Genomic DNA, 25,583 nt, shown 5'->3' with positions numbered 1-25,583 from the left:
TTAACAAAAGGCACCTGGTTAGTCAACACCAGAGGATCTGCCAATTGGGCTGGCCCTGCCCAATCAAAACTTGTATGTAATGCAGAAGGGGATAGTTCCTGTAGTGCACATTAAACATGCTGGGGGAAAACAGTCTGGGCTTTTCCTGCATGTACATAGTTGTCGGCTGGGGTTAAACCATACCACCTCCTACGCTATTTCCTCTCCCCTGTATTGTGCTTTCAGCAGACATCTGGTAAGTTGAAGTCCCCTGCAAGAACAAAGGGTAATGCTTGTGAGACTTCTCCCAGCTGCTTATAGAGTGGTATGTGCACTTCAGGAGGACCCAGAGTATCTTAAAATGCGTTGAGAGGTATTGCTATGTATTTCTGAAAAGAGAGTAGCTAACCAAGCTTTTCATATATCTGCATCACAAATAAAGAAAAGTTCCCAGACATTTATTTCTGGAATTGTACACCTGTATTAAAGTACAACAAATAGAAAATAATGCTAAAAAAAATAAAAATCGGTGTTTATGTACAAATATTAAAACCAATGCAATAGCAACTTCCTCTTGAACATCTGATATTAAAATCATGTCCCGATTGTCACGAAATTTGTTGTTATGCACAAGGTACTTTGAATAACTGGAATCTGTTTTATTAAGAGGACTATAACCATACCTTCTGTATTTTACAACTGATAGTATTTTCCTTCTTCCAATGAAAAATAGGAATAAAAAAATAGTAACCTTGTTATTATTTTATAAATTACTGTATTTAGTTTCCCCATCTGTAGACAATGTGCTTGTAGTGCTGGGCAAAGAGTGTCCCTGTTAATCAGTTTATATATTAGTTTACATTAAAAGTTGAAATACTTACCTAAAGACTTTGGTTAAATTAAGTACTAGCACGTTCTACTTGATCTGAAGTTTTTATACATTTTTGATCCTCAGTTTTAAAAGTTAAAACCAGGAAACAATTACACAATTCATTGACCTAATAGTACACAATTTAGTACTTTGACCATGGCAAGAGGAAAACTAAACCTTTAAAAACCTAACATGAGAAGATGACATATGAGTAACCAAAGTAAAAGTATTGCTATAATCACAGCACCAAGTTACACTTCTAAATGAATCAACTATCCCCTTCAGATTCCCTGTACATTAAAAGGATACATTTACCAACACTGCAATTGCCTGTTATGGATTTTTGGTTTGTTTGTATGACAAGTATAGCAGAGGACAAAGAATTAATCACAGTTTGTTATAAGAATTGTGCTTCACCATCAAAGAACCAAGGCAATATAATTTCTTCATATGGTTGCAATTCAGTTATTTTCATGCTGACTTTCAAAAGACAATTCTTTTAATAAACAGTAACAACTTCTCCATTTTAAACGTTTCAACTGAGAGAAAAATAATTAAATCCAACTTCTAAATGAAAAATTCAATAAATAGCTATTTTACATGGAGAAAGTTATTGTGGTACAAATTTATGAATGTCACATCAAGCATGCACAAAAATGTTACTATACACACAAGTAGTCAGAAAATATTGAAATAGATATCTAAAAAGTTATGAAGAATTAAGTATTTACAAAATCTTGCAAATTATTGCCTCATTTTAACAAGGATTTAAAAGTAAATGATAACAGCTAGCTAGCCAACAAGCTAAATAAGATCAGAATTTAAAAATCTATTAGACTAGCTGAAATTAACTTTTCTCCCATAATTTTCTGAATTTTGGTCAAAAGTCTTTATTAAATAACTAAAGTGTCAATTCAACTTGCTGACAACCCAAGCCTTAGACAAGTCTGTCTACATTAAGAGCCCAGCAATGCATAGATTAATTGAATATATTACTGCATCAGCTAATGAGAATGGGCATGTTCATTTAAACGCAACTGTTATAAGCATTCAGTCATCTTTGCATAATGATTTTTATACAGACCAGCCACTCACTGTAAACCCATAGATGTGAATGTATAACAATGAACGATTATGACCAGTATTTTACAAAATTACATAAAATATGTCTATTCATAAAGAAAAGAAACAAGTTACACAGTTCAGCACAAAACACAGCAGCAAGAAGCTGATAACTTGGCTAAAAATGTCAGAATACAACACAGGGCCAAGGCTATCCACTATTTACTGTGTACTTACTAGAATTCGATATTTCAGATGCATAAGTTAAGAACTGATTACAAAATTCTTTACTTTTGTCCACTGTGCTAAACTAATTTGTTTTAATACGATAAATGTGCTATTGCATAAATGCTTTAAAGTAATCTTCACTGCAGTGCTGTAAAGAAAACTCCATACACTGCATCCATAACTTAGGATGTCAATGCAGTTCACAGTAAGCATAATACCCTCTTCCCTTTCAAATATTAAAGTCACTACTTTCTAATTACTCAGCATAACCTTGAAGCAACTATTACAAATACCAACAATGCAAGCATAATCACTTTAATAATCAAAACAAGTTTGTGGCAATTAAATTTGTCATAGGAACAGTGCAAAGAAAAAGTATGGAGGGAAAGGGGTAATCCTACTGATGTTCTCCCACAAGAATTAGAGCTAACATTTTAAAGAAAACTTCATGAATGGCTAAATTGCACTCAATGGTCAAAATAAGAATTTATTGAGTTTAAATAGTTGCTTTTATGGGAGATATTTTTACTCATCCTTTTCTATTTGACCAAAAGTAGTGAAGTGCTATTTTTGAGCTAATGACTTGCTAAACAAATAAATGCAATCCACACCGAAGAAAAACTTTGAAATACATACTTCAAGGTTCTACTACTTCCATATAAACTAGATAGTCCCTCAAAATTGTAACACTTTGAACTGCAGTGCTCCAAACAATGTGTCTTCCAAAATGCAGACTGTTTAGTGGTAAATCCTAAGGTGTGCAGACTGTAGCTTTATACACCAGCTGTCTTAGGAAAGTTAAGTTACACAGGTGCACTAATCTTCAAAGTTTTGGACAAAACTCATCTGAATACAATAGCCTAAAATATATCTGTTTAAGCCAGTAAGTTTAAAGTACACAGATACCTCTGGCAGCATAATTACTTCTGTGTAAGGTAGCCATGGCCTATAATTTTGCAACAGCCTCCAAATATAGGTCTTCATAATTTATTCATGTTATGTCCCTTGTGCTAGCTTCCACCAAGATGAAATTGCTGGTTTTTTAAACTGAAGTGCTCTAGTTTAGTATCACATGAGAGAAGGTTCCATTTAAAAAATATCCTTGTATGTTTGTGCAGTTTAAGTTAAAGAAATCCATCCCTGTCTTTATAAGAAAAAATAAAATAAAATGCTACATTGAGCAGGGATCAGGAACGGTACCTGTAAACACTGTTATTACACTGCATCCATTATGGCAAAAGTAACTTTGACTAAAAAGCCATTCCAATCAGTTCAGAACTTCTGTGCTGGTTTTGAAATGGTGGCCTCTCTCTCTAGGCTTTAAAATAAATTTGAAGCAGATCTTAAAGCTGCACCACAGAGTTCTCTTAGTTCCAAACTCTGCCAAACATCTCCACATTTATGGACTGAAAAAAGAAATTACTCTTGGTAAATCAAGATATAGTTCTATACATAAAAAGACATCACTGATGTCAAAATTCAAACTTCCAGTGAAAGACTAAGCAAACCTGATAGTTCCCATCAAGTTTACTACTACTGTATAAAGTACTCACTCTTTGTTTAGTTTTCCACAGTCATTCTGAGTGAAGGGCAGTATGTTGGTGAAGAGTATGGGTATTTATAAAACCATTTGTCTCATTTGCAGATAGACTGCTGAAGTCAGCCACTGAAACAGCCATTTTGGCACTGGCAATATGGTGTGTGTGGTTCTCAAAGTCCACACCAAGGTTATTTACAGAGACATCATTCATGAAAGATTCTGGGACAGCAATCCCCATTTTCAATCTCTTTGCAGGTCTTTCTGTCTCCTCACTGCACATGTTCCCTGGGTTTAACTCTGAGTGATAAAAGCCAGTCTCAAATAAATTAAAACAATCACTTTCACCATTGCTAGGCAAGTTAAGCAATTCTTCTGTTCCGACAGGCACATGATTAACTGGTGCTCGGGGTAAGCTGTCCATAGGAGGGAAGGCATCATCCAGGCAGTTCACAGCCGAAGTGTGACAGACTGTAGCTACACTGTTTGTCAGTGCTGGAAAACAGATGAACATAAAATGTAAATGAAATAGTTGTTTATATAGTTACAACAAAAAGTTTGTGGGTTTTCTTTGGTTTTTTTTTCCCTTGATTTACCTGTCAACTCATTGGCAGTGATAGAGTTCAGAATGCTTAGCTGTTGATCAGGAATGCTTTCTGTTCGAGTATTAGATGTTAAGGCTGAAGAATGTACTGATCCACCAAGAGCTTCTGCTTCATCTACCAAACGATCCATGTAGTCCCTTTAAGAATATGGCATTCATAATGGGTTATTTAACAGGAAAACAAGGCCTAAAAATGATGATGGATTTATTCTCAGTTGCCATAGTCACTGCAGCTTTACAATGCAATGATGGGAAGAAAACTCATCTTTTACATTTGCAATTTGCAACATAAAACATTCCAAGGATATTTTACTTACGTAACTCCAGGATGATGGTTATACCTCTTCTTTCCAAATCTTGTTTGCTGAGCAAAGTAATCATAACGTTCTGACTTTTTCCACATGTAATAGAAAGCCACACACTCAGCAACTGTTCTGGTTCTTACCTAAAAGAAGGCAAGAAGAATTGACAAGATAAATGCAAAGCATTATGTTTTGTCATCTCCCCAGTCCCCATATTCCTGCAATATTGTTAGTTTTACTGTTCTAGCATCTATAACAAACAAATTAAATTAGAAGACCTGAAAAAGAGATCTACAGTTTCAAATTTCTTTACCGAGAGAGTGGTCAAACACTGGAATGGGCTTCCTAGAGAGGTGGTTGATGCCTCAGCCTGCCATTGTTTAAGATGCATTTGGACAATGCCCTTAAAAACATGCTGGAACTTTTGGCAAGCCATGAAGTGGTCAAGCAGTTGGACTAGATGATCATTGTAGGTCTCATCCAACTGAAACAGTATATTCTATTCTAAATAATTACTACATCTGTTCTATTGTATGCATTATTTTGTTTAGGTTTGCTTTTTTAAACTAGACTGAAACTGTATCTACATCTGAAGCATTTTGGTTCATAACCTACATAGCAATTTTTTTAACTATGGGACAGACTCTCTTGAGAAGTAAAACACTGAGCAACTGAATGACCCAAGAAAAGTGAAGCAGAAAAGACATTGGGTACTTGGAAAATTCTGGTCCATAGTGCCAGACCAACTCATACGCTTTGCTGCACTTTGGAAAATATATTTTAAAATTATTTATTTGTATCTCTGGTGAATTACTTTGTATGGATAAGGTCCATTTAAAATTTGAAACACACAGATATTTAGCATAGGATAGGTTAAACCAAGTGTTGAACAGGATTAACTGACTGTTGTTGAACAGCAACCACAACCCTTTAAAGTTTACCTGAAATACAACAAAAGCACCAGTCTCCTAAAGAAAAAACTTGTGATTTAACCCCCACCAGCAACTAAGCACTGCAGAGCTGTTTGCTCACTTCCCCCCTCCAGTGGGATGGGGGGGAAGAATTAGAAGGGCAAAAGTGAGAAAACTCATGGGTTGAGATAAAGACAGTTTACTAATTAAAAATAAAAATGCTAAAAAAGAGGAAAATAAAACCCAAGAAAAACAAGCAATACATAAAAATCCAACTGCTCACCATCAACCAATTGATGCCCAGCCAATCCTCAAGCCACAGCAGCCCCCACCCACCAACCTTCACCCCCCAATTTTATTACTGAGCAGGATGTCATATGGTCTGGAAAACCCCTGGTCAGTTGGGGTCAGCTGTCCCAGCTGTGTCCCCTCCCAACTCCTTGTGCACCCCCAGCCTCCTCGCTGGCAGGATAGCCTGAGGAGAAAAGGCTTAGACTCTACATAAGCTCTACTCAGCAATAACTAAAACATTCGTGTCTTATCAACACTGTTTCCAGCACAAGTCCAAAGCATAGCCCATACAAGCTACTACAAAGAAAATTAATTCTATCCCAGTCACAACCAGTACAAAACCTCAAGGTGGTATTAAAACATACAGGAGATGTACAGAAAGTTTGGAAACACATATACTGGCAACTGTACCAAATGATACATATACTTGAGTAAAAAAAAAAGCCCAATTCCTATTCTTCAGGCACAGAGGAATTAATCAGAAGCAATTCAGATCAAGATTAGAACTCCATTGTTGGTCAGAAACCAGAGTACTGATGGATGACTACACTTTCTGAAAACACAAAGAGCTAAGCCTGTTTCTGTAGAATTAGACCTTCTGAGTGACAAAAATAAAGATGTATTTTTCCCTATCACAGACATGGTATGAAAATCATACACCTCTATATGGAAGCAATATCAACATGAGTTGATTTCAAAGACTGACTCATGTTGTAACACCTAGCTTTTCTCCAATGGCATCAGAAGCAAAATTAGCACGGAAACACCAAGCTAGTTTTAATATGTTGGCTCTTATTTCACTCTTTTGCATAGTTTCTGAAAAAGGCATTGCTTTTACATTGAGCATCATATCATCTACCAATTCTTCCATTTAACTGTAAAATACTAACCTTGTTTTTCTGTATGAGATGAAAGTCTTTTCCATAAATCAGAAGTGCATGTTCAAAGCTTCTACATTCTTCTTCTGTCCATGCTGTCATCTCTTCTAGACAAGTGCAAAAGTAGCATGATAAACTTATTTTCACTCATTAATCTTTGTGTTGCTAATACCTGAACATCCAAACACAGTCTAAAAAAACCCCAACAGTTCAGTTATTTTGACCCATGTTCTTTCATCTAATGTAAAGATATCCTACCGGAAATCTAGTATTCCTGCTTATAAAGACTTACAAAAGAGTCTGATTACTGAAGTATTTTACCCTGGAGGGCAAAGGACATTCAAAAGACTTGATTTATTATTTCTTAAGAAGTTTGTCATAAAAAATCTTCAAAGATTTGTTAACATCATTATTTTTCTGAATATTCCTTCTTGCATCAGATACAAAGAACAGTGGCTGTTGGAACAGCCTCTGACTTTTTAAAGACAGAAGTGAATTTTAGTTTTACAAATTAAACAAAACAAAACCAAAAAACTAAAAAGGAATAAAGGCTTTAAAATAAAGTAGCTCAAACTATTTGAGTAGGTCAGTTTTGTCTCAAGTTTTGTTGCTTCCCTATCTTGATTATGGCTTTGTGTCTATATATAATAAAGAAGGAATATTTCAGGCATCTTATATTCATAGTAGTGATCTATTCAGTTGTCATTTAAAGCCAATGAGGGTGGAGAACAAAAACCAACCAACAATCACATTTCAAACATTTCTGGAAGCAGACACTGGAACAAAGAGCTTGCTGCTTTCAGATGAAGGTGATAATCATTCCACTACAAGTCCATTAATTTTGCACTCCTTACTACAGAATTCTCAAGCTTCAAAGAGGAGATGCCCATGTAAAGTCTCACTGTTATGAAATTATCTTGGGAGATGTAGATTTTTAACGCATATTAAGAATAGCAGTGAACTTCAGTGGGTATAGATCATTGCACAATGATTATTCTAAGAGACAGGCATCAACAGTATTATCATCCTTCATCATTTTTAATGACAATATAAGCATCGTCTGACTTGGGGCCTGGGAGAGGACGAGTGCTAGTCCTTAGGACAGAGTTTGGGTCTCTAACACACAATCTCTCATAGAAGAGCTTTCTGAAACACTGATCTGATATTCCTTATTGTTCCCTTCACTTTTATCTTAAATACTTAAGCTTTCAGAGCACCTAATATAAACATTCAAATTCCCCTTGGATCCAGTTCTGAGTAGGGAATATCCTACAGAATACAAACTTACACTGGGGCTCATAGGCCATTTCTGCTTTATGGAACATGTGTCAAACTACAGGACAAAGAACTATCTTAGCTAAATGATACACTGATTTTTATTTAAGGGAATAATAAAGTTAGGGACAAACAAAATTGTTTTCCACTGTAAACTCAAGCAAAACTCTCCACACTCTACCATAGACCTAGAGAATTATACAGTAGAACCAAGTTTAGGGTTGACATAGCACAATGTTAGCACAGTCATGAAGAGTGAGCTCACTCATATTATCAGCTATGTTCTCCTGATTCTCATATAAATGTCATCAGTTTATAATTGATCATTATCTCAAAAAGGTACTATAATGTGGGGGAGAACTGCCTTATGGGAGCAAAATTACAACACCCCCCCTCCCTTCTCCTCAGTCTGTATCATTCATAAAATGGAAAAAAAATGGAAAAAAGAAGGAAAGAAAAGATGTAAAATTTGATCCTGCAACCTTTATACAAATTGCAAACTTCTTTAGCAGAAATCTCCATCTGGCCAACAGTGAGATTGTTGTAGACAGGTAGCAAAATTATAAAAGAGAGGCCTTATAAAATCAGGCCTGCTCTACTAAATTAATAGCTGGCCTACAACTTCTAAGTGCAGCTAAATACTTTGCAAGTTCCCATGTGAAAACAATCTTGGTATGAAAGATTCATTAACACAACAACCTATTCCTGGGTGAAAAACAAGTGCACCTGTGTAAACAATAGGGTTTGTCCCATGAGAACCCACAAAAGAACAATGCGAACACTTGAACCTTAGCATGTACACACAAAATCACCTTCTGACCAATAAATGAAGTAGTAAGAAAACTAATAGCCAATTGGAGTCAAACACAAGGTCTGTAAAAACTGTATAGAAATGCATTATGTGAATAAAGAATTGGCTTTTCCCACATGAAGAAAATGGAGTCTTGCATCATTTATTACAACATCAGATTATACCTAATCTGAGTTATATACCTAATGGGAATTATTGAAAAACATCTGAAGGACAATGCAGTAATCGATCACAGCCATCATAGCCAGCACAGCTTCATGAGGGGAAAGTCCTGCTTATCAAACCTGATTTCCTTTTATGACAAAATTACCCACCTAGTTGATCAAAGGAAGCCAATCGATGTCATATTTTTGGATTCTGTAAAGCTTTCAACACTGTCTCTCCCAGGATCCTTGTGGACAAAATGTCCAGCCCACAGCTGGATAAACACAACATGCGATGGGTGAGCAACTGGTTCATGGGTTGGGCACAAAGGGTTATAGTGAATGGGGTGACATCAGACTGACCACCTGCCACTAGTGGGGTTCCACAGAGCTCCATCTTAGGCCCTGTGCTCTTCAACATCTTCACTAATGACTTGGACACAGGACTGGAAGGGATGTTAAGTAAGTTTGCATATGATAAAAAACTCTGAGAAGCTGTTGATTTCCTTGAGGGCAGAGAGACCCTGCAGAGAGACCTTGACCAATTAGAGGACTGGGCAATCACCAACTGTATCAGGTTCAATAAGGGAAAGTCCTGGAATGTGCACCTGGGATGGGGCAACACTGAATGTACAAACGGACTGGAGAACAAGATGCTGGAAAGCAGTGCCACAGAAAGGGACCTGAGGGTCCTGGTCAATGGCAAGTTGAATAGAAGTCAGCAGTGCCCTGGCAACCAGGAGGACCAACTCTGTCCTGGAGTGCATCAGGCACAGCATTGCCAGCCAGTCAAAGGGAGGTGATTGTCCCAGTCTACTCTGCACTGAGGTGGCTTCACCTCAAGTCCTGGGGGCAGTTTTGGGCACCACAATATAAGAAATGTATAAAGCTAATAGAGAGTGTCCAAAGGAGGGCAACAAAGATGGTGAAGGGCCTTGAGGGAAGCTGTACAAGAAGGATCTGAGGTCACTTGGCTTGTTCAGCCTGGAAAAGAGAAGACTGAGGTCAGACCTCATTGGAGTCTACAACTTCTTTGTGAGGGAAAGAGGAGGGGCAGATACTGATCTCTTCTCTGGTGACCAAGGGAACAGCTTGAGCTGTGTCAGGGGACGTTTGGGCTGGATATTAGGAAAAGGTTCTTCACTCAGAGGGTGGCCGGGCACTGGAAGAGGCTCCCCAGGGAATGTTCATGGCCCCAAGGCTGCCAGAACTCAAGGACCGTTTGGTTGGATTTTTGGGGTGTCCTGTGCAAGGACAGGAGTTGGACTTTCATGATCCTTGTGGGTCTCTTCCAATTCAGCATATTCTATGATTCTATGAGTAATCTGTGCTAAAGACAGCATGGAAAGGGATGTGCTTATTAATCTGAATCTTACTCATGTGTTTTCTACCCCCTCCAAAGATATGTTTCTTAAAAAGCAGATACTCACCCTGAGATGCCTTTCCATTTGAGCAGTATCTCTCAATTGCTTCTTTAACATTATGGCTACTTTTGAGAAGTTCATATAGTGCCTATAAAATAGAAGTTGTCTTTAGAAAGAGTTAAAGTTCGCAAAAATCCTATCTAAACTTCTGAAACAAGCCTTTCATTGAACATATCTAATGTAAAAAGAGGATATATCTTTATACAGGATGAAAATATTAAAATAATCAAAAGCAAAACCATCCAAATGTTAAGGTTTAATTAAGCAAATGTAAAACATTATATGTAATAATTAGAAAAGATGGATTTGTCAACAGCATGCCAATTGGAAACATCATAGATCACACTGCCAACATTCAAATACTCAATTTTAAGCATATGTTTAAAATTACAAATAATATCCTGACCCCAGTAACATCCAATTAAAAAAAAATATTGCTGCCTTTATAATACAAGGCAGAGAAGGAGAACACATTAATTACAAAGCAATGTGTCACAAATGGAACAGGATATAAAATATACTTGTTCATTGTCACGTGTATGTAGTCCTTCAGGAATTCTGCCAATCATATTTTCATTTCCTGCTCTTAAGGAGGTTTCAAAAAGGTATTCTTTAACTTTACTTTCTGAGATCACGTCAGGTTTCCAAAGTAAATGGTCTTCATTTTCATAGGCTGTTAAAACAGAATTAATTTATGGCAAGTGTGACATTTTTAAGGCTAGAACATAAAAAGATATTTCACAAAGAACAGGAATACAGAAGTAATCAAATCAAGTACTGTCATGCCACTTTCAAATTGCAGCTCATTTTTTCCCCCAAAAGCCTTAGTTTAGAGAGAGACTGCAGTGTGGTATGGTGAAGAGATTTCAGGTTCCATGACGATGACATAAGGGACTGGCTCTTGAGACAGAATCTCTACAGAGGAGTAGCTTGTTGGCAGGTAGATGATTCAAGTCAAATTATGCATATGCATTAATCTTTATATTAAAAAAACTAGCAAAACCACTCAGTTTTATTCAGATGTTTACAACAAATAAGCTATAGTTTACAATAAAAAGTGTACTTTAATATTTCAAATACTGCATATAAAATAAAAAAGAGGTGGCAGCTAACTGGTTATTTTCAACTAAAATTTGCTAAAACTTAGCAGAATGAAAATCTAGGTCTCAATGTGGTAATTTCTTTTTCCATTCGCTAACAACTGAATGCTGTTAACTATTTTGCAAGCAATCAAGACATATAGTCCTCCTTCATAATATACTGAAATCATGTATGCACCTCTTAAGTAGTTTATTTGAAATATATTGGAAATATTCAAGAGTTGGCCTGAACCCTTGTCTATGCACAAACACATTTAAATTCTAGATTAAACTAAATCCTTTACTCTGATCAATAGATGTGTTTATGCATAATGCTTTATGTACTTTCTTGGCAATACAAATTAGTGTTATTAAATTCAAACACACCCAAGTATAATGGCAGTTACACTAGAAGAGATGAAGAAGATTCTCAAATCTCTCATATAACTGCAGGAAAGAATATTAAGCTAAAGTGAAGAATAAAATTGCATCTCCTAAAGTTCTGTTATGACTTAAGAACATTGAAAGCTTTCAGACATTATACAAGTGTAAGGTTTATAGAAGAGCAGAACTGCTTTCTAGCACAATTTCAGTAGCTGGGACTTCACAGCAGAAATATAAACCCCTGTTTGCCATCACAATCTCTTCAGAGAGTACAAAAGAGGCTTTTACAGAATCCTCCACCCTCTTCAAGCATTGCTGAGCTCAGCTTCAATCTCCATTGTCAACCAAGACAACCCAGCACTTTTTGCTGGAATCCATGCCTGATATTCTCAAGAGGAACTCCTCAGGCTCTCCCATCTGGTAGCTACCTCTTTGTTCCTGGCTATGCCAGTGAACAATACTCTCTCTGATTCTCCCTAGCACCAGCTTGTTCCAGAGAAAGTTGTCAGATTAATGCCTTCCTGATCATCCTCAGGTTATTGGCCCTTCTCTAGTTCTTGACCAAGTCAAGATGTGTAAATAGTAAAAGGACTATTCAGATAAAACTGGTTTTCACTCTTCTATTTCTTGCAACCAGTAAGCATCGTGCTCAAATCATAGAAAATAGAAAACTTCCATAGATCTCTTAAGCAACACAAGAGATGTTCATTTGCTAATGCTTCCAGCCAGTGAAGGTTTCTAAAGGTACCAAATAAAACTCTATTAAATAAAGTTATTTCTTCTACTCTGGCACAATTTCAGTTTTTACCTAAATTTACACAGCAATAATATTATAGTTAAAGCATTTTTTTTAAAGACAAGGTATATCGAGACCTACATCTTCTACTCATGCTATGGAAAATTCAAATAGTTCATTGCTTTGTTTTTCATAACCATTTTGTAACCCACACTGTTGTGCTTGCTTAAGAAGAAGCAAAGAAAAATACTGAAGATCTTCAATGTAAACTTACATGTTCATAGCCCAGTTATGATATCCTGATGAAAATATTTACTTCTTGACCCACAGTTTGTTGCCTCCTAATATTGCTAGATACTTCAGAATTAACACTGTAATCCACCCTCCTATGTATTCTCAAAAATATCCTCTCAAACTTGTAGAATCACACTTTTAAGATATAATTATGTGGTTGCATTACTTCAGTTGACTAGGGGTTTGTTGGTTGGTTTGGTTTTTTTTAATTAAATCATTGAATTTATCTTATAAATTTAAATAACATTTTTCCATCAGCTGCTATGTATAAGATAAAAACTAAAACAGAATAACTTACCCTTTTCATTATCACTGTATCTGCCAAGGTAAGGTGGAATTTCAGCCTGATACTGTGAACCAACCATTATTTCCTGAAGATGTAACAAAAAAATCATAAGAAAAGGGTATTAATATTCTGTGCATGGAAGCATTACAAATTCCATTAACATGGGATTTTGCAGATAATTTCAGAATTAAGGTACTATTTTAGATATGCACTATAAATTTTAATGCATTTTTTAAATAGTAAAAGTTTTCTTAACTTTTTCTTAAGATATAGTTATTACCTTTCTCAAATCTTCGGATGAATTACCATTGTCTGCCTCTATGTCTTCATCATCTGATTCCTTATCTCCATCACACGTAGTGTTTGCTTCAGACACAAATAAGTTGGTCTTAACTAGGAAGAATTTTAAGTTCAAACATACAACTACAAGATATCCTTTACTTTTGAAAGGAGCCCTGCTTTTATTCTGGGAGACACTCATCACCAGTCTGTTGATCTACATTTCTATCAAACTAGAATGAAGTCAGAAAGCATTGGTGCTTGCATATTGCAGAAGTGAAACATTTACCATTACTGCAACTAAGACAATATTTCTAACAGTCAAAAGGAAATTAGATCATTTTTCTTCATTGATTTTCTTCAATAAATGCTTACACCTTATAGAAAAGGTATGAGAAAAACAGAAAACTTCCAGGGCTATGACTTAGCCATGGGTTAATCACAAAGAAAGTTGAAGGCAAGTCTTTATTACCTACTGAAGCCTTTCATCTGAAGTTTTATTTGGCATTCAAAACATTCCTTTAAACAAGGCTACCTCAGCAAGGACTAAAGATATAGTAGATGTAGATAAACAGAAAACAGAATAAACAAAAGATAATAAAAGATTGCTTACTCCTCTTTAATTTTTTTCCTTAGGAAGAAATACAGCAGAGCACTCCAAGTAATTCAAATACAGTACTCCAAAGAATAATTAATATTTTAGAATTTGGAACTCTGTGGTTCTGGGTTCTGAAGTAATTCTATTTTTTTATTTTATCCCCAGCAGAATGGAATCTATAGTTCTGATAAGATGAAAGCTATTTCATATTCTCAATTTTCAGTAATAACATGCTCATAAATAGGGTTTCAATTTTAGCTTCATCACAACTAAATAGAATCGTCAACATCAAAGCCAATGCCCAAGACGATAGACTGAGGCTCCTCTTCTGTAGTCATTACTAGAATCATCAGCCTATCTCTTTTTGCTGTTAGAAATAGCAGGCAAGAAGCTAACGTGAATGCGTGAAAAAGCAACATGCCTGGATAATAATATGCAATTATTTTTTCCAATTAATCCAAATTTAACAAAATGGCCTATGTGTTAGACATGTTTATCTTAAAATTGAATGTTATCTTAAGAGAAATGGACAGGGATCAGAAAAAAAAAAAGATGGAACTGTCAACAGCACAGAAAACTGACATTTCCCTCCCTGACATGGTGGATATTTGATTTTAAAATGCCCAGTCAAAAGTTCTAATAGAGAAAGAGCAACATTCTGATAGAAAAAACACAATAGCTGAAAGCAAAGATGACTTTCTTAATCCTGAGTCAGATGAAGGGGCTAATAATTTTTTTCCATATAGTTGCCACACTCAGTGTCATATTCATTAACAGTCTACAAGCAATGTTTAAGTGCCAGCAAGACTGGGGTTTGCTTAACTAAGAAAGGGCATTATAATTTTTCAAGTTTTTTGTATCTCTCAAAAATGCCTTACATTACACAATCAGCAGCATGCAAAGGGCTACAATTGCTGATGATTGAGACAGCACATGCCCTTTATCATCCCCTTTCTCTAGAGGGATGAAATCCCCCAGAAAAAGCTCAAAATACTTGCCAAATTAAATTTGTGATAAAAATCCTCCACATTGTCTACTGCAGTTCATTTGTTCACTGGTGTACTAGAGTTGGAGCAACGAGGAATATCTCATCAAGGTGGGATAATTGAACCAATGGTTCTTGGATCTTTCCCATAATAATTCCATGGGTAGTGAAATTTTGGTGGTCATGGGTTCATAGGCCCCATCCCATATAAAAACACTGGCTCATGAACTCCTATGGAAAACCATTGAATGTGTCAAGGGAAATAATCACAAAGAAACCAAATTCCAGTTCACATCCATAGGCTGAATAGAGCAGTCACTGGCTTAAAAGTAGCAGCAAAAATTTTTGTAGAGAAACACTAATTTAAAAGAACAGGTTACATATTTATGCCATTCACCAATGCACAGAAAATTACAGTGCTCCTTGACACACATTAACTATTAATTATGAAAAGCTACTGTATTTTTAGAAAAATTAACTGTGATTGTGCTTTGAGCACCATATTAAATATAGGTCTTTTAGGTAATCAATGATACCAACCAAAGACAATATTCACATATAACATCCTGCAAAGCACTATTTCTCAATCTCACTCTGCAATTTTGATATTTTAAACTAGAAAACTATATAATTTATAGTATATGGTAATATTTTATGAGTACTATTATAAGATTAGGTTTCCTACATCTTAATGGCCGAGGAAAGAAGTCAGTAGCCTCGTGTGAAGTAACTGATGGTGTCAAGTCATCAGCAGAGGACTGTGTTTCTTCATCATCACCTGACAAGAGGTCTTTAGCTATTTCCTCCTGCATCATTAAAATACAAAAATAAAACTTCAGACAGACTATTAAATACAGACTAGTGAGCATTTAGAGTCAGCAAATTGTAAGTCTCATTAATTAAAATTAATTATTTTACCATAAGCAATTTTAGCAGACTGTTCACTATTAAAAAGCTAATCCACTCCTAATTCTCAAAACAAATATAACCATTTGTAGGAGAATAGTTTGTAAGGATAGTACAGAAGGCAATCTTTCCCAATGAATTTCAGCTGTACTGATTACCAAGGAGTGAAAACAGCCTTGCCTGCCCAATGAGGATGGGTGTTATAAAAGAGTGGGCTAGCTAGCCACAAGTTAGACTTTGAGACCCAGAGTCTGGTGGCTGTGTGGAGGTAAGAAGATGTGTGAGGGACAGCTTGGGGTTAGCCAGTCATGGAGAAGGAAGAAAGAAACTTGCAGAGGGAAGGAGTCAGTGCTGTGTGGAGCTGCCTGAGAGAAGGCATGAAAAGTTTTTAATAAAAGACTGGTGATGGTGCTAGTTGTGTCCGCCTCAACATAACTGCAACAACCATTCATTTCAGAGTTGAACACAGAAGTTTATTTCCCCCTTGTCTTCTATTAAAATAAATGCACAAGTAGTAACCCCTGCAAGCATCAAATCTCAGATGTTCATCCAAGTGGTTTTAAATAAAAAGTGAGTGGAAACATTTTAAATTCTGTCATTATTTACATCACAGATACCCCTTAAATTTGGAGGGGGGGGTGAACAAGAAAAACAGAAGCCAGGTACTTGCATAGATTTTTTCCTGAGAAGAATTACAGGTAATAGACAGAAGATAATAAGGGGGAGGGCAAAAACACACTTCCTTCACTAGCAGATACACTTGAACCCCTCTGTATAGTGATTAGGGAGACAAGAAGCCAAGTACATTCCTGTAGCCTCAACATAATGGTGACTCCTAATGAGAATCAGATGTGCAGAGCCATCACTATACTTTCTATGGAGTTTATAATTTCATCATACTTATAGAAAGCAAAAAAAGACACGTACTTACTACCTACAGATTTTATAATACAAACTACTAGCTGTATGCCTTATAGCAAACAATCAGATTCATCTCAGAATTCAAAGTTAGTGTGTGAATCATAAAAACTGTAGTTTCATGTTTCTATATTCAACAATGCGATACATACAGTAATGGCACAGAAAACAATCTCTCACCCCCAAAGATTAGTTTTTTACAAATTATATGCATTTGAAAGAAACATTCCAAAGCACCCAGTAGTGTGCTTTTCAAGTTATCCATGAAGGTTTGATAGATGACATGTATGTTCGAAGCCAGAATTATTATTTCTGGACATTGCCTACATTAAAATTAAATACAGAACTTTTCAGAAAAAAATCCCACTTCTATAAAATAAATAAAAGGAAATCTATTTAAAGTTCTCTGAATGTGTTTTAGAAGAACCATTACCTTATTCATTTCTCAATTGTAATAATATAATGCCAGTAAAGTTGCTATGCATTTGTGTGATAATTATAATTAAATTCAGATCCTAAATATCTTTGAAAAAGAATTAAAAGTACAATCACAGAATCATTTAGGTTGGAAAAGACCTTTAAGGTAATTGAATCCAACCATAAACCTAACACTGTCAAGTTCACCACTAGTACAGTAACTCTTAATTGTATGTTGAAATTGACAAAGATATGTATTTTGTAACATCAAGAGACAATGAAATATAAGTTGAGGTCACACAGATTTCTACTTTTAAACCGTAATACAGGGGAAAACAGTTCTGACTTACTTTATCTAGAGTCATATCTGGAAGCTCATCTGCAAGTTCACTTGGAGAGCTATCTACACTGGAACCAGCCATAACTGGGATTGTGGGTTCATAGCCATAGAATGCCAGTAAATCTTCCAACGGCATGTTTCCTTCCTAATACAAGAAGATTTACAAACATTTCAACATATTGCCAAATACTTGTAAACAGTTCAAACCTAAAAGGATAAGACATATTTTGAAAAACAAAAGTAAAAAACAAACAAGAAAAACTTAATTGAAAGCAGGAATCTTGATTAAAAATCTAAAATATTTTCAGGCATGAGACTGAAATAATTCATAACCATGTCTCTTGGCATATAATGAATTCTCATTAAACTATTGAAGAAAACCATTTAGTAGTTGAAACTAAAGAATAATTATTAAAAATTTGCTCCTTATTTGATTCATACTGTAGAACATGATTTGCCTATATTTCTTCAAGACAGAATATAGACTAGGAACATTAACAATCCCCTTACAAGAAATGCAGAAAAACCTGAAAACTTTAGTCCTATATAGTTACAGTTGAAAGTGTACAAAACACCACAGAAATAAACCAATGTAGCAATCTTTTATCCCTCCTTTCCATCTTCTGTACAATACATTTTATAATGACTGTAGAGAAGGTGTAGTTTAACTCCAAGTAGCAACTACCACACAGCTGCTTACTCACTCACTCCTCCTCAGTGGGATGGAAGTGAGAACTGAAACAGTAAAAGTGAGAAAGAAATTCATGAGTTGAGATAAAGACAGTTTAATAATTAAAAATAAACTTTTTTAAATGCAAGGAAAATAGGAGAACCGCAACAAAACAAAGAAAGAGGTATATAAAACCCAAGAAAGACAAATAATCCAAATGAAAACAATTGCTCACCACCAACTGATGCCCAGCTAATCCCCGAGCAGTGGCTTCCCATCACCATTCAGCCACTTGGCTTGTTTGATCATGGCATACATTTAACATTCATGGATAACCTGTGCAGTGGCATCAAGTCAAGTTGACCTCTCAATCATGAGCCCATTTGTATGCTGCATCCCTTCCTATATATCCTGATGTGCCATGGGCCCATCAAGCTATAAATAGGTCACCCTTCTGTTCCCAGTCCAGATCTACCTGAGCCACTTCAATCTCAGCAGCATGATCCACCTGCTTATTGTTTCAATGTTCTTCAGTGGCCTGACTCTTGAGTACATGAGCATCTACATGACATACCTTCACAACCAGGTTCTCTGCCCAAGCAGCAATATCTTGCCACAATGCAGCAGCCTAGATGAGTTTATCTCTGCACTGCCAGTTATCCTGCTTCCATCATTGCAACCACCCCTACAGGGCATTTGCCACCATCCCTGAGTCAGTGTAGACATAAAGTATTGGTCATTTTTCTTGTTCAGCAATATTTGCAGCCAGCTGGATGGCTTTCACCTCTGCAAACTGACTCGATTCACCTTCTCCTTCAGCAGTTTCAACAACTTGTTGTGTAGGACTCCACATGGCAACTTTCCAACTTTGATGTTTTCCTACAATATGACAGGATCCATCTGTAAACAGGGCATATTGCTTTTCATTTTCTGGTAGTTTATTATATAGTGGGGACTCTTGAGCCCGAGTCACCTCCTTTGGCAACATTGAAGTTTCGACCAGTTCACAATCATTTTCAGAATTCCTGGGTGGTTGGGGTTTCCTATTCAAACCCATTGTGTGATCAGTGCAACCCATTTACTCCATGTAGCATCAGTTGCATGATGTGTAGAGGGGACCCTGCCTTAGAACATCCAGCCCAACACAGGAAATCGAGGTGCCAAAGGAGCTGTGCTTCAGTACCAACTACTTCTGAAGCTGCTTGAACTCCTTCATATACTGCTAATATTTCTTTTTGAGGCTACCTCTTCTGATTTTCTCTCCTGCTCCCTGTTAGGAGAAGCTTCTTCATCTCTTACTAAACAAGTTGGCTTCTGCTTCCATTGTTTCTGCCTCTTTGGAATAGCCAGGGCATCTTTTTCTTTCCCCCCAAATATTCTATCACTTCATCAGTATTCCGCACTTGTTCAGGAGTGAAGTTCCAGACCATTGGAGGTGTAAACCTTTCTAAACACCTGTCCATATTCTCCCACATGCCTTGCCACCCATAACCACACTGCTGCAGGGCCTGGGTCATATTCCTAAAGAGCTTTGTTAACCCCATTAAAAGCTGAAGTAATATTCCTAAGAAATACAAATAGAAGTATTTCGACTACCCAAGGATGTTCAAGATACTGAAGAGTTACTGTAACAAGGGAGAAAACATGATGAAAGGTGGTAGTGAAGGTGCCATTTTGTATTACCTCCACAAAAAAAAAATCTCTCAGAGGAAGAAGTATAATTGTTAATTGTCTCCATGAGATGGTACCTGAAGTACATTAATCTTCAGTACAGAGCCCAAATACCAGATTAAGCTCAAGGCCAGTGTTTTAATAATAAATCTTGCAGGCAAAACATCACTAAGCACTACAGAGCATAGCAAACTGCAAAATCCAACACCAATCTTTAACACATACAGCAAAAAAAGACAGCATGGCATAGATCAGACAAGCTAATATCAGGAATAGATAAATCAATATCATGACCAGCAAATGTTAACAGATGTAAATTCTTCCTAATGTTATGGTCAAATCTGTTATCTCAAACCATTTGTGCCCTGTTGTGGCTTAACCCTGGATGGCAACTAAACACCACAGAGCTGCTCCCTCCCTCCCCCATGGAATGGGGGGAAGAGAATTGAATGAGTGAAAAAGAAACTTGTGGGTTAAAATAAAAACAGTTTAATGTTTAAAAAGACATAATAATTTCTTAAAATTGTAAGGAAAAGAAAAAATAAAAAGAGGGAGGAAGTAAAGCCCAAGAAACACAAGTTATCCAAATGAAAACAGTTGCTCACCACGAACCGACCAATGCTCAGCCAGTCCCCGAGCAGCAGGGCAGTGTGAGAAGCAGAAAAGGCCTTGGCTCTGTGTAAGCTTTGTTCAGCAATAACTACAACATCAGTGTGTTATCAACACTGCTTAAACACAAATCCAAAGCATAGCCCCATATTAGGTACTAGGAAGAAAATTAACTCTCCCAGGCAAGACCAGTACAGAAAGTAATACAAGAAAAACAGCTAATGATATAGAAGCAAAAATCAAGAGAAAGGCTTAGTTTATAACTTCTTTTTTCCAACAGCTTTTGATCGAATTATTTTACTAAATATCATCATACTTGCATTCTAACAGCATTAATAAAACAAACTGTGGAAATTTTTTTAGTTACTTGATCCAAGCTATCAAATAATTAGAAATATTTTCCAATAATTTATACCTTTAAAAGTTATATTACCTTAAAGAATTTCTTGTTGAACTTATACACTATTTAAACTACTTGTTTTCTTTAATCAACTAAGGTCTTAGCCCTGCAAAGACTTTTCACAATGGGTAAATGCAAATTCATGTCCAAGTCTTTCCAGGATTGGGACATAAAGTACTAAAGTGTTTAAGATGAGTGGCTCTCAGTTCTTTTTCCTTCTTTTACAGAAGCAGTAAGATCATTTTGTGGAGTACCAACTCCATTTTAACCACCAGACATGGCAAGCTGCTTCGCTATTATAATTACAAGTTCATAATTACCAAAAAATATAACTGTAAAAGGTAGCAAGGCAAAACCAAAACAAACAAAAACCCCAGAAGTTAAAAAAAAATTGTTTTTAAATGGACTACAAAAGCACAGCCTCCTATTTAATGCTAAAAATTACACTTTCCTGGAAGTCTGTTGATCAAAATCTGCAGTTATGCTGAGTGGTGTAAGTGGGTCACTGAATGGTAATGCAAGCAGCATCAGTTTGTGGCTATTTAGCATTCAACAGGCATTTTAAAATGAGTGATGCATTGACACAGATGAACAAGACATAGAAACAGAAAAAACATGTAATTAAAGAACGTAAAAAGGAATAGGAAAAACCAAGGAGCACACTGGTCATTTCGTACACCCAGCAAATGCCAAACTGATGAAACTGAGGTATAGAACTACAATTTATGTAGCAAATCAATGTGAAAAATGTGTAAAACAGGACTGTGATTCCAGATTGGAAAACCAAAATCTGACCAACAGAAAGAAACACAGCTAGCTATCACTTAATGTACAATTTAAACTTATTTCCAACTTATAAAACTTAAAAGTGACAAGTGATATTAGATAATAAGACTTTAAAATCTGCTTCAGTAATTTCTTTTCCAAAGTAAAAAAGTTATGAAATTAAAAAGACGAATCTGAACTTAACACTAATAACTTTGAGAAGCTAAAGTCAGCCTCTTTGTGAGGAAGCACTGCTGTATCCTAAAAAAAAAAGCAACTCCAAAGGCATTTTGCAGAAAATTGCATTATGCAATACAAACTAAAGAACAGGTTGAGTGTTCTCGTCACTAAAAAGCTACAACATATATGGACATTTAGGAGAGAGCAAGTCACTCTTACCTTTTCTAAATCTTCAATTTCAGAGCTGAAATTTTTGTTTTCTTCCATCATTTCCTCCTCTTCATCAAGAGTTCGTTCATCATCATAATCATGTACCAGCATTTCAGCAGAAGGGTCAAAGTCATGATCCTCAGAGGATAAAGAGCCAACTATCAAAAAACCCTAATTTGAGTATTTTTTTTTCTATACCAACATATGAAATTATATCACAGAAAAAAATAAGCTTTAATGAGTCTTTACATACATAGTTAGAACTCTCAATGGAATAAATGGAACAAATTCTTAACTACCTGAAAAATTCAACTATTTTAGCTGGCCTTCCCTTTTTGTATTGTAATAGATACGGTTTTCTCTCTTGCAGTATAGAGTACTTGTGAAAAGCATCTAAACTACTGAAACAAAGTTTCAGAAAGTACAGTACCAAATTAACATTTTACTGAATAAAAGAGTGTTTTAAAGATCCTGGAAATCATCATTAAAGTATAGCATACACGTCACAAGATTTCAGATGCTGCAAGACACTGATTTATAGACTCAGATTCTATTTATATTATTTATATGGTAACTAGCATAGCTTTTCACTGATTAACAGCTAACTTAGGTTGCAAACAAGTTTCCTAACAACAGCAAAATAAGCAGCAAGACTCACTTCAGAATAGTCTCACAGATGAAATCTTTTAATAAAACTAATTTAATTCTTAGTAATTGATCTAAAAAGAACAAACATAGCAGAGTTTCAAGAAATATAGAGGGAAATATACCAGAAATAATAAAAAAAACCCATTTCTAATGGATCACAGTAATTAACAAGTCATTATGACAGCTCTGTGGTCCAACAGACACTTTTTCATTACCCAAGAGGATACTCATAAGTCATAAAAGTACTGTTGCTATTTTAAGTGCAATTGTTAGAAAGCACTATATTCAACAAGTTTTTAAGATGCAAATATTCTGTACAGCAATGTCAGTGTTCTACAATGAAAATTACTGAAATGCAGGGTTGTTTTGTTTTTCAGCGTTCACTTTCTTAAGACTTTCATAATGGAGTAAAAAAAACAGACTAGGCTATTTCTCTTTCACCTCTGGTTTCCACTTCTAGTTCTTACATACTAGAGCTCAGTCAGTGCCAAGAGCAGGTAGGTACACAGAAGCAAATGCACTCCCCAGATATTTTTCATGAGTAGCCCTGCTGATGTTAAATAGGCTTCCTTGTGTAAATATTCCAAAGAACCTTAACAATTACATATCATTATGATTTTAAATGTTTTCTGATATTATCAAGAAATCAAAAATTTACACAACCCTGCAGTTATCAGCAACAGAAGTGATCTCTCTCCAGGCTATATGGTTTTACTGAGATGCTGTCTTAAACATGCTACAAAACTTTATTTTCATTTTGGATTCTGAGCAGCCAATTACTAACTGTGACCAGAGGTAAAGGAAGAACTCCACAGAGCACACCTCCCATTAAAATCAGGCAGTCAGTTAAGCTACATGGAGCATTAGGAGAACTACGAGGCAACAGAAGGTAAGTTCGGGAAGGAGGAGGAAGGAGAGAGCGGCATGCAGGCAGCAGGCTAGGTACTGGGGCAGAAGGTGGGCAAAGACGAACCTGGGCTCGAACTCCCAAAGGAAGCCTTGCAGGGAGAGAAAAGAATGAGGTGAGACACGGGCTCCAACCAACCCAGCAGCAGGTAGGGAGTCTCCATTTCATGCCCCCTTCCATCCCCTCCCCCCTGGAGTTGCTCCCTTCCCCCGCCAGCCCCCGCCCTACTCGCCCCTCCATCGTGTTCACCCTCTCCTATCCCTCCTTCTCTCGCTCGTTCCTTGCCTGTCGCTCTCCTTTTTTCCTCCTCCCCTGGCAAAAGCCCCCCAAGGAGCCTCGCCTGACCCGGCGCTCCCACTCCTTCCGACCCCGGTGGGACATGACAGTGGCAGGCAGAGGGAGCCGGACCAGCAGCCTCTTCCCCGCTGCCAGGCCAGGGCTCGCTTCTCCTCCCTCCCGCCGAGCGTTTCTTCATCGCCCACGCTGCGGCGGCGCAGCCACTGGCTCGTCCCGTGCTCTCCGTGGCTTGGTACGGCGATCGCGCGTCTGGCCACGGCTTGTCGGCCGCCCACGGGCGGCGAACTCGGGACCCGCGCTGCGCGGCACTCGCCGTGCGGCCTAGTCACGCAGACTCCCAGTGCCCAGGCATTGCAGGTCGCCTCGCTGGCCACCCCGCGTCGCTGAGCCGTCCCAGAAGCGCCTTACGGGGATGGTGAGGCGGGTGAAGAAGGCCCGCCAGCAGCGGGACCTCGCAGGGAACCAGCCGAATTCTGACGCCCCAGCCCGCTTTCCCCGCTCACCTCCGCCATATTGGGACGATCGAGCTGAGGAATAGGGTTGCGCCGAGTGCCCGGATGAGGCCGCTAAGCCAATGGCAGCCGCCGAGTTCTAGCCGGAGACAGCCAGGGAGGGAAGAAACGGAGAGATCAGCAGAACTGAACTGGGGCGGAGGAGGTAATTGTCGGGACCCCGCCTCCAGCGGCGCCACGGCCTCCCGCTCTGGCTAGCGAAGGCGCTCTGCCTGCCCGGACCGGAGAGGGCGCTGGACGCCCGCTGCGGAGCCTAGGCTTGAGGAGTGCGGCCCCAACCGCTGTCCTCGCCTCGCCTCGCCGCCCGCCCGGGGAAGCCTCGGCCAGCAGAAGCTGCCCGTCACGGGGCGAGGTGAGCGGGAGTCGCTGGGGCCCTGAGGCCGGCTGGAGCCAAGGTAACTCGGACGTCCCCTGGTTTCGGCGCCATGCCGCGCCTGTCTGAATCAGCTTGTCTGTGGCTGCTGCGACTTGCAGTCCTGTTCCGGGGCCGGGAATGCTGTGGGGAAACATTACCCTGCGGCCAAGTAATACCCGGGTTTGTGACCTACTCTTCACTCCGTATTAAGCCCCTTCCTAAGTGCTGGTGTCGAGTAGTTATGCTAACAGGTTGCATCCTAAGTGTCTGAAGCAGAAAACAAAATGTCAAAGCCTACAAACGTTGTTGTTGTTGATTGCCTGCTGTGGGTTAAACAGAGAAAGTGAAATTTACTTTGCAGTGGATATTGTAAATAAAAGTTGAGGAGTTTTATGTACAAAGTAATATCTATTCCATTTTTAGTGGTTATTTTTTGTCCCACTGCACAGGAAGTGGGAATTTAGCCGTTTTCAACTTGACCCCAGCCTATAAAGACTCATGATTTTAACTTTAGAATTACACGTTTCTGCCTTTGGCCAAAATAGCATCTGCCATACTTGCTATATAGAATATTGATCTGCTGGAGGAATAGTGTGCATCACAGTGACACTCAGTTGCAATGGTGCCCCAGACTGTGTCCCATCCTGAGAATTTGGGAGTTTAAAGGCTGTATCCAGAAGTGAACAGTTTCTAAACTGGGTTTGCAGACAGTGCAGAAATCCCAAGCTAGTTTAGGTACTTAAGTAATGAAGATCCATACATTTTAATTTATTCTGTTGTTGCTCTGAGAAACAGAGTAAATTAACTAGTGTCAGGTGCTG

At 37.7% G+C, this 25,583-nt stretch overlaps 1 protein-coding gene across 3 annotated transcripts; it reads right to left on the bottom strand.

Annotated features, from left to right (window-relative positions):
• Positions 1–416: 416 nt before the first annotated feature.
• LOC148220263 (mesoderm induction early response protein 3) lies at positions 417–24,531 on the bottom strand. 3 transcript variants are annotated; one of them, XM_088155683.1, is made up of 13 exons: positions 24,399–24,531; positions 23,665–23,689; positions 22,053–22,201; positions 17,549–17,683; positions 15,643–15,763; positions 13,376–13,461; positions 13,108–13,180; positions 10,838–10,989; positions 10,323–10,404; positions 6,676–6,770; positions 4,599–4,726; positions 4,274–4,419; positions 417–4,172 (listed from the first exon to the last, which is right to left on the bottom strand). In XM_088155683.1, the coding sequence occupies exons 1-13, from the start codon at positions 24,405–24,407 to the stop codon at positions 3,715–3,717; spliced, it is 1,659 nt and encodes a 552-aa protein (XP_088011809.1). In that variant the 5' UTR covers positions 24,408–24,531; the 3' UTR covers positions 417–3,714. The 3 variants fall into 3 exon arrangements, with proteins under 3 accessions (XP_088011809.1, XP_088011807.1, XP_088011808.1); XM_088155681.1 differs by lacking the exon at positions 24,399–24,531 and having other exon boundaries at positions 23,665–23,777; XM_088155682.1 differs by lacking the exon at positions 24,399–24,531 and having other exon boundaries at positions 6,676–6,767; positions 23,665–23,777.
• Positions 24,532–25,583: the final 1,052 nt, after the last annotated feature.

The sequence above is a fragment of the Sturnus vulgaris genome, chromosome W (assembly GCF_052056855.1).
Source record: "Sturnus vulgaris isolate bStuVul1 chromosome W, bStuVul1.hap1, whole genome shotgun sequence".
Taxonomy (NCBI): domain Eukaryota; kingdom Metazoa; phylum Chordata; class Aves; order Passeriformes; family Sturnidae; genus Sturnus; species Sturnus vulgaris.
This window is presented reverse-complemented; position numbering and strand designations above follow the sequence as displayed.

Bases quoted from the DNA above. Each gene is read 5' to 3' on its own strand.
- LOC148220263 (XM_088155681.1), bottom strand. From the start codon at position 23,761: ATGGAGACTCCCTACCTGCTGCTGGGTTGGTTGGAGCCCGTGTCTCAC. The intron at 13,181-13,375 runs GTAATAACTATA...TTACATCTTCAG, and splicing joins CATCCGAAGATTTGAGAAAG to GAAATAATGGTTGGTTCACA. The intron at 10,405-10,837 runs GTATATTTTATA...TCTATTTTATAG, and splicing joins ATACACGTGACAATGAACAA to GCACTATATGAACTTCTCAA.